Genomic DNA, 14,144 nt, shown 5'->3' on the forward strand with positions numbered 1-14,144 from the left:
GGTTAGGTTTGCTTTTTACAGTAAATAAACCAAATTGAACCTAATTATATACAGTATGACTAATATCTTTAAAAAAATATGCAAATTAATAATAACTATTTTGAGATTTTTTAAATGAATTAAAAATTGTATTGCTGTGATGAGCTGAAACATTTTATATCAGGTTGAAATTGTGAGTATTAGTATTCATGGTGTATGAATTTTTTTTCTTTCAAATATTGTTTTAAGAAACTCTAATCCTTAATCCTTCTCCAGTAAATCACAAAATGGGAAGGCTTCGGACCTTCAGATATTTTTGTAAACCATAAGGGCCTTGGATTCACTAAAGCAGAGCAAAACTGCTTTAGGTTGATGCTCGGACAAAACTTGACATTTGAGCAACAAATACAGCAGGTGGTAAAACCAGTCTAACAATGCTCAAAAATCATTATTTACAGATGCTGAAAGCAACCAACCTGCCAGTACATTTTCTTGTAATGTTCAGTCAAATCTCTTGAAAATAAAACCTTCTTTTCAAAACAAACTGTATTTTTTATTTTTTTTATAAGATCCCGATTTGATTTTTTTGTATCTTTTTGGCTTGTTTACCGGCTCCCTGCATGAAGCTCTGGGCATTCGGTAGTTGAAGCTAGCCGAAGACTATCCATTTTTACTGCACTAAAGAGATCATAGTCACGGAAGATGCTGCCGTGCTGCAGAGATCAATACTGCATCACTCTGAGTTTCTATGTGTATAAAGAGATATTGATTATAAAAACATTCTGTATATTGAGATTAATTGAATCAACAGCGAGCCAAAGTCAAGTCACACAGCACCGTGCAGAACTGTCAAGCCTCGTATTTAAGTGACACATATCAGCGATACGGGTCAGTTTAGCCAAATTAAACAAGAAAAGATGGTCATGCAGAATTGGTAATGCTTTGGTTGCAGTCTATTTGCGCGGACCCCCTCATGGCCCGAGAACACAGAAGGTCGGATTGCAGTTATTGAAGCTCTCAGCATTTCGGTCAGAGCCTGTTACAGATAATAGACTTCAGTAAAAAACACTTTAACAAAGGCAGAATCGGGTATTTCGCCCCGAGACGCACTACGGAAGGCTTTTATCCATCAGTTTGCCTGATAAAAATGCATATGGATCGCTGGAGTGAGTGTAAAAAGGCTTAAATCAGTTTTAAATATGATTTAGAGTTTGATCTGAAATGCAGTTCTTTGCCGAGCAGTCCGAAATCAAAGTGCGCACGCACACACATATAACATTCCTGCTCCGGGATTCTTTATGAATTCTATCCTCAGGGGTTTACAAGTAAGTGGAGGCTTTTAACTGCGACAGTTGAGTGAGTGAGTTACTGTGTGTGTGTGTGAGAGAGAGAGTGAGAGAGAGAGAGAGAGAGTGCACAATGAGGCTTGAAGGATAAGAGAACATATGTGCCTGTAAGCCACGCCCCCGTCTGTCCGTCAGCCTGACTGACGGCTTTAAAGAGACAGTGGCAGTGATGGATAGGCGGGACTAATAGCTGCTCCGCCTGATTTAGCAAAAAGGGAAGGCATCTTTCATTTATCTTACTTTTTCCACTTCCCTCGCAGAAATATGCAGCTATTTTTCTCAGTGTGCCTACAATAACCACTCCGCCTCGCTCGCTCGCTCTTTCTTTTTGACTCGAGGAACACAGAGTGTGTGTGTGTGCACTGTGTTCTCACCCCTGGGGTTGCTGAGTGCCGCTTCAGTGGCCTTGCCTCCATCACCGCACTGGTTGGGGTGGAAGGGTGTGCACTGCTCCCCGCTGCCAGCCACCACCTCCACATTCCTGCTGAGATCTTTGGGTTCAGTCAGAGTCTTCAGGCGGTACAGCTTCCCGCTGCTGGTGTCCGACAGGTAGAGCGACTCCCGCACGGGATCCATAGACAAGTAGTACTTATGAGCCGGACTGGAGCTGGAGGAAGAGAATTTTAACTAGGGTTTATGACAAAGAAGGGCCACACACACATATTGGCACTGTACTTATGCTGAAACTATTTTATAAAGTCGAAATCCATACTGAAAAACAAGCACATACAGACTCGCAGAGTAAAAAAAAAAAAAACACCCTCCAGGTCTCAGTGCCTTGCAGAAATTTCAATCATTCTGAACCTGAGCCCCGATCAAAACTTCCAGCCCCTCCAGCGCGTCGGACCCCTGCTAGTCTATAATCTTCCCTTCCTTTCCTTCCATCCGGTTCAGCCCTAAAAGCAAATCCACCTGCTGCCTCTTTCTCATCTGTTCCTAAGGCGAAATGAAAGGAAGGGTATATAAAAAAAGCCCTGGATTTTCTTAAAAAGAGATACATTGTCCTCCACAAAATTTGATGAGGTCTTTTTTGTCTTTTGACAACAATAATATGTTTTTCAGATTGCGCTCTCCTCGTCAAAGCTAACCACGTCCTCCGGCACATCACCTGTGGAGTCTGAGTTTGGTGCTTGAAGATTACGAGGCATTCTGCTGCTCTGACATTTAAGCAAGTTGATTCACTCTTTTGGCTTTAAGGACAGCAGAGTGCTTAGAGTTGTGTAGAGGCCATGAGGTCAGAGTAGAGGGCGGCAGATGCTGTTGCTCAACCACCTGCAACACTTGGGAATGAACAGACAGATAAAGTACATACTTGCTGTACTTTTAGCCATTTTTGAAAAAATTCCAGTAGTTTTCAAAGTTTACAAAGTAAGTTTTTTGTTATAATATAAAAGGATTTCTGTTCCTTTTCTCAACCAATAGTAACATGAAGGCAGTGGGTTAAGTTTTGATCGGTTTCTTTTAAAGCCCAGTTTGTGGCTTTGATAAAACATCTTAACATAAATACTTTAAAGAAAATACTTTGTTTATATATGGAATTTACATTTACAGTCAAAATTATTAGCCCTCCTGTCAATTTTTTTTTTCAAATATTTTCCAAATGATGCTTAACAAAGCAAGGATTTTTTTACAGTATGTCCTGTAATATTTATTTTTTCTGGAGAATTTTTTTTAATTTTAGAATTTCAGCTAGAATAAAAACTGTTTTTAATTTTTTAACTGTTAACTGTTTTAACTATTTTAAGAACTGTGCCTGATGATCTCCTCAGCCTTCCTGGAAAGATCTATGGCAGGGTACTGGTGAGGAGGATTCGGTTGGTTAAACCTAGTATCCAGAAGGAACAATGCAGTTTTCGTCCAGGCCGTGGTACACTGGACCAGCTCTTTACCCTCACCAGGGTGCTCAAGGGTTCATGGGAGTATGCTCAACCAGACCACATGTGTTTTGTGGACCTTAAGAAGGCATTAGACCGTGTCCCTTGTGGCATTCTGTGGAGGGCGTTGTGAGAGAATGGGGTCAGAGGCGTTCTGTTAAGAGTTGTCTCATTCCTCTATGAACAGAGTAGGAGGCTGGTTTGCATTGCCGGCAGTAAGTCAAACTTGTTTCCAGTTGGACTCCGGCAGGGCTGCCCTTTGTCACCAATTCTGTTCATAATTTTTTCAGACAGAGTTTCAAAGAGCAGCCTTGCGCTGGAGGGGGTCCAGTTTGGGGACCACAGGATTTTATCTCTGTTTTTCGCAGATGATGTTGTTCTGTTGACCTCATCGAACCTGGACCTTGAGCATGCACTGGGTGGTTTGTTGCCAAGTGTGACACGACTGGGATGAGAATCAACACCTACAAGTCCGAGGCCATGGTGCTCCACCGGAAAAAGGTGGCTTGCCATCTCCAGGTTGGAAGAAAGTCCTTACCCCAGGTGGAGGAGTTCAAGTATCTTGGGGTTTTTCACAAGTGAGGGAAGGATGGAACATGAGATTAACAGGTGAATCGGTGCAGCGGCAGCAGTAATGCGGTCGATGTACCGGTCTGTTGTGGTAAAGAGGGAGCTGAGCCGAAAGGCAAAGCTTTCGATTTACCGGTCAATCTACGTTTTTACTCTCACCTATGGTCATGAGCTATGGGTCATTACCGAAAGGACAAGATCTCGGATACACGTGGCCGAAATGAGTTTCTTTCGCAGGATTGCAGGGTGCACCCTTATAGAAAGGGTGAGGAGCTCTGTCACCCGAGAGGAGTTCGGAGTAGAGCCACTGCTCCTCCACATCAAGAGAAGTGAACTGAGGTGGCTCGGGCATCTGTTTTAGATGCCTCCACGACGCCTACCTAGAGAGGTGTTCCAGGCATGTCCTATCGTGAGGAGGCCTCGGGGAAGACCCAGGACACGCTGCAGAGACTATGTATCTTGGCTGTGCTGGGAACGCCATAGGATCCCCTGCAGGAGCTGGAGGAAATGTCTTGGGAGAGGGAAGTTCTCGCTTAAGACTGCTGCCTCTGTGACCCGGCCCGGAAAAGTGTTTGAAAATGAATGAATGAATAAATATTTTAAGGTCGAAATTATTAGCCCCCTTAAGCAATATTTTTTTTTTGATTGTCTACAGAACAAACCACTTTAATGCAATGACTTGTCTAATTATCCTAACTTGCCTAATTAATCTAGTAAATGTCAGGGGTAAGATGAAGGAGAAGGCATTGAAGATGAATCCAAAGTATTTTGATGAACTCTGGGAGTCCTACAAGAATGCTTTCTTTGCCATTCCAGATGACTATATTAATAAGTTATTTGATTTATTGCAGAGATGTATTGATACACCCGTTCAAGCTCATGGGGCTCATACACAATATTAATTATTTTTCCACAACACCATGACTTTATATTCTGTACTGTACATTATTTCTGTTAAGTGACAAGACTTTTGTCTTAACACAGTCAGATCCTACTGTCCTAATAAATAATTAAAAATCAATACATGATCAAGTTTTATTTAGGTAAAATAATTGTAATCTAGAGGCCTTTGCCTTTCATATAAGCCACTTCCGATACTAAATGATCAATTAGAATCAAACTAATATTTGTTGTTGCTAAAACATGGATAGGCGACAAGACTTTTGTCAGGTAGTGTATATCAAGTTGCGGCTGTGTAAAAGCTGTGTAAAAACGTGCTGGATGGGTTGGCGGTTCATTCTGCTGTCGTGACATCAGATTAATTCAATTCAATTCAATTCAATTCAGCTTTATTTGTATAGCGCTTTTACAATGTAGATTGTGTCAAAGCAGCTTCACATAAATGGTAATAGTAACTGGAACAGTGTGGTTCAGTAACTGGAACAGTGTGGTTCAGGTTTTAGTGTTTAAGTTCAGTTCAGTTCAGTTTAGCTCAGTTCAGTGTGATTTAATCATTACTGAGAGTTCAAACACTGAAGAGCCAATTCATCGATGCGTAGCTCTACCAATCCTGAACCATGCGAGGCAGTGGCGACAGCGGAGAGGGAAAAAAAACTTCACCTGATGGGAGTGAAGAAAAAAAACCTTGAGAGAACCAGACTCAATTAAGATTAATAAAGGAACTAAGCCGAAAAGAAAATGAATGAATGAACGAGTGTATATCAACCCTTAGTTAGTCAATTTCAATGAAAAATGTCACACAAATGTAAATAGCTACTCCATATAGCCATAAATTAAATTCACATCAGTATTGGAAAGGTAAGAGACATTAAAGGTTTAAAGCTGCTTTTGTTATAATGAAAGTAAAGTTTTCATAGCTCAACCTCTTGCAATATAAATGTCACAGATTCTCTTTCATGAGAACAAGTGCACACATTTAATGCACAGTTAAATTAAGAGGACCTTTCATGTAAATAGTTACTTCACAAAGCTAATAACAGAATTTAGATCAGTGCTGAAATGGAAAGTGAGATTCACATTTTTATCAGAGCTGTTTTTGTAAAAAAAAAAGGCTAAAAGTCGCCTGCTCAAACCGTCTGTGTTTACTGACAGATTGATGAAATTGAAAATGTTAATACCGTAAGGCTCTTTTGAGTCTTTGCGAGGTGAAATCAGACTTTGGGTTTGATCAGAAGCGCTATCTCCAAAAGACGGCTGAAGGTAGGATTTCCCCCTTGCTGTGGGATGTAATACTGTGTGCAAACACACACGCGAACGCAAAGATAAAGGATTACAGTGCGCTTGTCAGTGTTAGTCTGTGGGCCAGAGGTCTATCCCGCACTCTAACTCCCTCTCTGCGGGGGGCGCCGTTTCTAAATTCACATGAAACGAGGGAGATCTAGACGATAAGCGGCAGACTGTGGTGTGACGCTGCCAGCGGTTTGCTAAGAAAAGCTGTTAGTGTTCAATCCATCGACCAGAAAAACGCCTCAGATGGATTCCTGACCGCACGCTGAAGATTACAAGCAACAGTAGTCACTATGTGGCTTCATAACACAAACAGCCACACCAAAACACATCCACTGATGCACAAATACACTGACACATAAACAATACACAGATGGATGCACGATTACAGACATAGACACATCAAGATACCATGCATTGCCACTTAAAAGTTAAATGATAACACATGGTCAACAAAAACAAGATGACTAATTGAAAGGTAAACAAATCAAATGAATGAATGAATACATAAATAAGTAATGAAACAAAGGAGGAGGCAATCAAGCCACCACAGAAATAAAATTGCTTTGGGCTTACTTGTTTTTTTTTATTTATTTATTGTTATTCTGTGTAGGAACATTTCTGTTTAGAGCTGTAAGATGGTATGACATTGATGGGGAATGCAGCAATTAACTAAACGTGTTAATTAATTTAAAGCATTTTGTTTTTCCAGAAGCAAAGACCCAATACTAAGCCTTTCATTTTGTTCACTTACTATCTGAGCTGTTGTCTCTAATTCTGTTGTTTTGCATTTGAGACTCGAATCACTTAACTTCTAGTTCCTCCGAGGTTGATTCATGAATGAATGGAGATTCAAAATAAAAATAATGAATTCAAGCACAGGTGCAGTGTATAAATGACTGAAGACTATGAGATGACGTCAGTTCTGAAAAGAGACATACCTGTGTCTAATGTCACGATTTCTGGACGGGTAACATGAAAAAAAAAAAGTTGACAATTAAAATTGAAGTCAACAATAATAACAGATATTGCTCACTGAAAATTATGATTTTCACAATGAAATATTTAGAAGCTATTAAAAGTGGATACTGGAATATAATGAGATAAATATAAATAAGTATTCAACATGTCACAATTTTTCTCAGAAAACATATTTGTTGACTTTGTTGACAGTTGACTTGAAATTTTTTACCAGATGTTGATAACAACCAAAGAAATTTATATATGCAAAGAAAACTATATTAATTGGTTTACAAATTAGGTTATGTTTAATAAAATAGAATGACACAGAAAAATTATTAAACACATGAAGAAAGGAAAGGCAGTGAAAGGCCACACAGCAGCTTAAATCTCTCAGTAGTTCTTCCGCAACATAGTAGTTCTGCCCTTCGTCATTGTAAATTGAGATTTGCTGCTTCAGTACAACATCTACATTATCAGGAAGATGAAACCAGAGTGGACATTTCAGAAGAACATTGATCTAAAACACAGCCAAGGAAACTGCTTTCGGAGAAAGAAAATCAAGCTGTAGAATGGCCTAGCCAATCACCTGACTTGAATCCAATAGAGAATACAAAATAATGATCAGATTTGATAGACAAGACCCAAAGAACTATCAGGATTTAAAAACTCTATTAAAGATTGTGAAGAAAAAACACACCTGAGCAATGCATGTGACTTCATTCCCCACATGAGAGACGCCAAAAAATCACCAAAAAAAAAGACTTTGATAGTATTTAATACATTCCAGTAGTTCACTACATTATCCTTGTGTCATTCCATCATTATTACACATAACAATACAGATTGTATTGTTTTGTTTTATTCTTATGTTTGTATTGTTTGGGTTTTTACCAAAATGTGGTTTAACTCCATGTCAACAGTTTCTTTAGAGATATTTTTCCCAGAAAAAAACAACATAATGAGTTGAATACTTTTCTCTTCACGGTATATATTTTCAATAATGATCATTTTGCAGGTTATTTGACACAGCATTCAATAAAGTTCTTTATGTATTTTAATATTTTGTAGCAGGAAGATTTTCATTATTAAAAAATAATTAAATAAAAATCACTTAAAAAAGATTAGGAGATAATACAAAAATAATATAAAAAATAAACACAAAGGTAAATAAAAAAACACAAAATGACAATTAGTAAAATAGTGAGATTTTCATACATTATTAGAACAAAACAACTAGTTTAGAACAATAAAGTGTATATTCAGCTGTTACTTACAGTATCAAATATCAAATCAAGCTTGTTGAAAAGTGATTAAGGTGCAAATAGAGGATGGCAGACCTGAGCTCCAGGATGCTGATGGCGAATCCATTCGGCAAAATCCTGCGGATGTAGTTAAAATCACCTACATACACACTTCCATCCGAACCGCAGGCCAGAGCGATGGGGGCAAACAGTTTCTGCTCCACCGCTGGGCCGTTGCAGTTTGGACAGGGGATTGCGCGAACCACCCCAGTCCCCATCACTGTGGAGATGACCAGGGGCTGCTGGGAAATAAAGACATTCTCTCCATTACCTTTATGAAGGATACCTGCAGAAAAAAGAAACACATAATATTAGATTGAAGCCTTTCTATATCAATGATGAAATGTGATGGTGCTAAAAGACCCTGTAGAAACAAACTAAAGAAAAAAAAAATGATATAAAGGGCCATCGAGGGAGCTTTCAGGAACTAACAAAACATATTGATCGAGAAGATGTTAGATGTATGTTGAGCAACTTCTCTTTTTTTTGTGAGCACTGCCCTCTTGCTATCTGAAGGTCAGGGGTTAAGATATGTTTTTTATAAACCATTTTTCTACATTTAGATAGGCTTTTATTAACACTCCAACCTAAAACTAAGAAGTTCCATCCAAACAGATAAAATAAAATATGCTTTATATGCTTTTATATGCTTTAAAGCATATAAAATTATGATCATCTAAAATATTGATTAATGAAATTAATGTACATTAAAATGCAAACTTTACAACTGTGCAACAGTGTTCATTTCATTGCAATTTACTGCTATTTTGGGAAATTAATTATTATTAACATAAACATTTGTTTCTGAAATGACTCAAATGAGACTACAAATAAAAAAAATCAGTTTTAAATGACAAAAACTAATGATTATTTGTAGACATTTTCATTAGAATTTGGGTAAATGTAAACAGTTAGAGGTATACTCGACCTCAGTAACATCTCATTTAGTCTTAAACAGCCTAAGTAGTCCAATAAACCTGCTTTTATTGTAAACAAACAACAAAAGAAAAACGAAAATCATAATTGCTTTTGACTGAACCGCTTTAGTACAGATGTCTTAATGCGAATAATTATATGTAATGATGAATTTCATATGTAGGTTGGCGTAAAGAATGGATTTTATGGATGTGTTCTTCTTTATGACAAGTTGTAATTCAATGTCATTTGTCATCACTGATAAATCTATTTGTTTTGCATGCACCAACCTTAATTTCATGTTAAAAGGTATATTCTCCAGCAGTATATCACTTTAGACTTTTTAGACAAATAATTAATGAATTACAAACATGTTGGGACGAACTAAACATGAATGAACTAAACATGTTAGGATTGTCAGCTAAATATACTGTATATTGAGACAACTATAATCTTATGATATTTAGTCTTCTGAAACTATTAAAACTAAAATAAATAAATAAATGAATTAATACATGAAGGTGACGCAGTGGCGCAGTAGGTAGTCGCTGGGTCAAACCTCAGCTCAGTTGGCGTTTCTGTGTGGAGTTTGCATGTTCTCCCTGCGTTCGCATGGGTTTCCTCCGGGTGCTTCGGTTTCCCACACAGTCCAAAGACATGTGGTACAGGTGAATTGGGTAGGCTAAATTGTCCCTAGTGTATGAGTGTGTGTGTGTGTGGATGTTTCCCAGAGATGGGTAAGGGCATCCGCTGCGTAAAAATGTGATGGATAAGTTGTCAGTTCATTCCGCTGTGGCAACCCTGGATTAATAAAGGGACTAAGCCGACAAGAAAATGAATGAATGAATAAATAAATACATGACTGAAATATCACTAAAATAAAACAGCATTTAAGTCAAAAGACTAGACCTAAATCTTAACCAATATCTGCTGTCAAATTTAACACTGTGTTTCTGTTGTCTTATCCACCATGGTCAACACTGTTGCCATAATAACATTTATTAATAATAAATTATCAAAGCCTTGTGTTTTTCAATACAAATGAAACAACTACTTGTAAAAAGCATATCTGAGATTAAGAGCTCTATTTAAACAACCTAGAAGCAAAGAATAAAGCACATGGTGCAAAAGCATTAGGGTAGGATTGGGTGTTCGAATCCACTTTTGCTATTTTAACACATGTGACACATGTTTAAACAGGTTTGTGCTTAGTCTCTATATGAGTTATGGATGTGTTTTGAGCATAACAAGCATTAAACCAATCAGAGTCTCATCTCACATTCCCTTTAATAGTCAGTTGCGTTGTGCCATGGCACATTTGCTATTTACATGGTGGAATTTTTAAGTTTAAATTTTACATTTTCAAAACTGAAAGCTTCACTAGCGAGAAATCAATTAAACAGACCATCTGGATAAGTTTTGTTTTCACTATCCTGGGTAATTAATGAGATAATTGAGATTATTTTAGCAAGTTATAAGCATGTCTGGCGCCTGCATTTTTATTTAACACTTGTTAATATATATTCATTTTTTCAGGTTGACTGTATTGGAAGAAGATAAACAAAATGCACAGTCAAAACAGCGCCATCGTGGTTCAGTGGTCAGCAAGTTTCGTTACGATGCCATCGACCCGAGTTTGAACCTCACTTGAGGTGATATAATAATATTGGGTTACTTATATACTGTAGGTGTACATATTTTATTTTTATGTACGTGACCACCGTTACACTACATTTTTAATTTTGTTTGTTAAGTGCAAAGATTTGTTTCAAAACTATTTCTAAATTTAGTTCTAATTTCCAGCAAACAAATAAATGAACAATGATAACAAAGTGTGGTAAAAAACTGAGTGACATTAAAACAAATATAAATATGCATATTATAAATAATACTGCAAATAACAATGACATTATACAAATGCAAAATGTCATGAATAAACTGAAAAAGCCTCTCGAGATGAGGCATGGAGGTAGTGGTTTTTCTATTTATGTAGAAATGTTTAATTTCTGTAACAATTTAATCTCTTTTTTTTCATATGTAAAGATATTTGTGTATTGCTGTACATTCTGTGTGTATTAAGCACTGTGTAAGCGTTTGGACCAGCATAGAAGCATAACTAACATGCTAAATAACTTCAGACCTGCTTTTAGATGGTCAATGACAGCCTTAACATATCTCTATTTTAGACCAGCTTGCCCATCAGTTCACAAAATGGTGCAAATAAATTTGCTATTTAAACAATGTGGTGCAAGACGTGAAAATTGGTGTTGTGCTGGTCTGAAAATAGCAAAAAATTGCTTTGGGTCCTGTGATAGGGCCCTGCGTTTGTGTTGTCATTTTCACCATGGTCAACATTGTTGCCATAATAACATTTATTAGTAATAAACGATCAAAGGTTTGTGTGTTTCAATTCAGAAGCAATTATTGTGAAAAGCATGTCTGAGATTAAATATTTGATGGGGAAAACCCATGGCAAATACTACTTGTTAATATTTATAATAAATATATATATATATATATATATATATATATATATATATATATATATATATATATATATATATATATATATATATATATATATATATATATATATATATAACTGCATATCATTTCTAATTTAAAGCTATTAATATAGCTATATAAGCTATAAACATAAGTTATTTGGTAATGCCAGCAAAAAATATATATATGTATATTTTGAATACTTTAAATCCTAAAAAATACAATTGTATCATTTCATTTAAAAATAATCTAAAATAGTAAATATTTTTACTATTTTTAAAGAGTCAAATTTTTAAAAAGTCCAAAATCTCAAAACTGACAAGCTGGTAAAAAAAGTGCTTTTGGCTGCAATGTCTTGTCTCTCACACACAGGCATGCATGCACAGACACACACACACAAATCTTGCACAGAATTCTCCCGTGGTACAGAATATCCACATTTTAAAAGGTAAAGTACATAAACTAATGCTTCTGAAAAGTCTGTTTTAATTCAAGTTCAAAGTGCCAAAAGTGTCCATGAAACCACCATGCACATGAGTGTGTACGTGTGTGTGTGATAATCCCTCACCACTCTCCAGATTGAGGACGTGGTGGTGGTTTAGAGTCCATCCGCCCAGGTTTGATGGCATCAGCTCAAAGCCCTGCAGCTGAGCAACTCTCTTCTCCCAGAGCACAACGTCCAGACAGGATTCATACTCGTATCCAACAGAGACTGTCATCAATTCACACACATACACACAAACACAAACGTAAGTGCCAAACTCGGAGCCCATTAAATATCACCATCATCATCAAAATCCGAGAGACAAACCAACAACCTCATCAGAAAAAAAGACTAATTTACATACTCTCATACAATTTCAATGGCAATTCTTCATTTTAAAGCGAAACAGCAGGATTTTAATGCATAAATTACCCAGTAAAAGCAATAATTACTGTTATTTTTTAAGATTAATTAGACTGGTGTGAGCTAATGTTTACAATGTTGATGTTATTTATCATTTAAAAAGTATTTGCCTAACAAAAATATGAATATCTTACTCAACATAAACATGTTGTGTCACAAGCTAAGCGAGCAACGAGTGGCGACCAGTGTACAGTATGTGGAGAAATGATATTTGCTTCAGTTGCAGTTGTGTTGCCATGGTGTTTTGGGGAACTTAATTAGACAGGTGCTTCAAAATAGCAAAGCTTGTGCTGGAGCCAACATAAGCAAAGTTAAGGGTTGGAATAATTATTAACCAATAATTACATATATATATATTCGCCTATTTGCAGGCCAGGGATTCTAAGTCATGAGGATTTTAACTTAACGACTTTCTCCCTTTTTAATAATACGTTACTTTCAAACTGCTACAAAGCACTACATTAGAAATTCAACGACATATTAGCATATTGTAATCATTTAGGACTAAATAATCTCTATTTGCAGGATGAAATAAATAAATAAATCAGCTGTTACATTTCACACATTTGTTTATTATGACTACGCAATGTTTTCTCCTAATTCTTTCTAATTGCTACTTGAAAACAGGAGTTAATTTCTCCCATAATAGCCAGTAATTACTAATTTTTAGCCATTATTCGTAAGGTGCATAAGTGCGCTGAAAAACAGAACGCTATTTTCAATGAGCAAAAGATGATGGATTCAGACTCTCGGCAGCTTCTGATTGCTGTCATTGTGATGGATCTCGAAATAATAGAGAGGGAGAGAGTGGGAAAAGAGGGGCTACGATCACACAACAGCAGCATACAGTTGTCAGTCTTGTTTGGAGCACTAAATACGGTTCTGTTAAAAGACAATTTAGACACTGACAACCGTATTCAAGTGAGCTTCTTGCATTTTTCAAGGGGTCAGGACTACTTTTGAGAGCAAGTTGGACTGATATGTGCTGCTTGAATTGAACCGCACTCGACAACTATTTGTCTGTCACATCACTGGATATATCCAGGACATAAGAGTGTGCTTTGTGGGTTATTTTCTTGCTGTCAATCACTAATATTAGCTTGCTGTCAATCTCAGCTTATGAAAAATGTCAGAAAAAAGAGGTATTGTAAGGTAGAATACAGTTGTCAATCCTGTTAAGGGTCTTACACGCAGTTGTTCATACCAACGGTTGTTCAATTATGAAAGAGACTAATCAGTTGCGCCTCTTACATCTTATTAGGTAGCTATAATCCAGTAGCTTAATCTTTACACAACTCTGTTTGACATTTAATTTGATGTGTGATGGTTACAATACCATACAAATGCTCACAGAGGTTGCATTGATTAAATCAGACACACAGGAAAATACAATATAGTGAAGTGTTATTACAATTTCAAATAACTCTTTTATATATTCATATATTTTAGAAAGCTGTTCATTCTTGTAATGTCTACAACACCATATAAATGTTTACAAAGGCTGCATTGATTAAATCACATTGAGGCTTGTTCAAATGACTTATTTAAAATGAGATGAAACAACAAATCCTGAGAGTTTTTTTTAGGGAAAACTTAA

The 14,144-nt window shown here is 36.7% G+C and overlaps 2 protein-coding genes across 10 annotated transcripts in view; one reads left to right on the forward strand and one right to left on the reverse strand.

Annotated features, from left to right (window-relative positions):
* tenm1 (teneurin transmembrane protein 1) overlaps nt 1-14,144 on the reverse strand; it is a 542,101-nt gene that overhangs the window by 62,934 nt on the left and 465,023 nt on the right. For 6 of the 9 annotated variants that reach the window (XM_068221426.2, XM_009301393.5, XM_009301392.5 and 3 more), the window contains 4 exons: nt 12,209-12,352; nt 8,257-8,506; nt 6,898-6,918; nt 1,700-1,932 (listed from right to left, as the gene is read on the reverse strand). In XM_068221426.2, the coding sequence (XP_068077527.1) occupies nt 1,700-1,932; nt 6,898-6,918; nt 8,257-8,506; nt 12,209-12,352 (648 nt within the window). Of the gene's footprint in view, nt 1-1,699; nt 1,933-6,710; nt 6,773-6,897; nt 6,919-8,256; nt 8,507-12,208; nt 12,353-14,144 lie in introns of those variants that run through there. The other 3 variants (XM_073952089.1, XM_009301391.5, XM_073952091.1) reach the window with 2 other exon arrangements.
* The window catches only part of LOC141385799 (uncharacterized), a 460,928-nt gene that overhangs the window by 55,201 nt on the left and 391,583 nt on the right, over nt 1-14,144 (forward strand). The window lies entirely within an intron of this gene.

The sequence above is a fragment of the Danio rerio genome, chromosome 5 (genome assembly GCF_049306965.1).
Source record: "Danio rerio strain Tuebingen ecotype United States chromosome 5, GRCz12tu, whole genome shotgun sequence".
In the NCBI taxonomy this organism is placed as follows: Eukaryota; Metazoa; Chordata; class Actinopteri; order Cypriniformes; family Danionidae; genus Danio; species Danio rerio.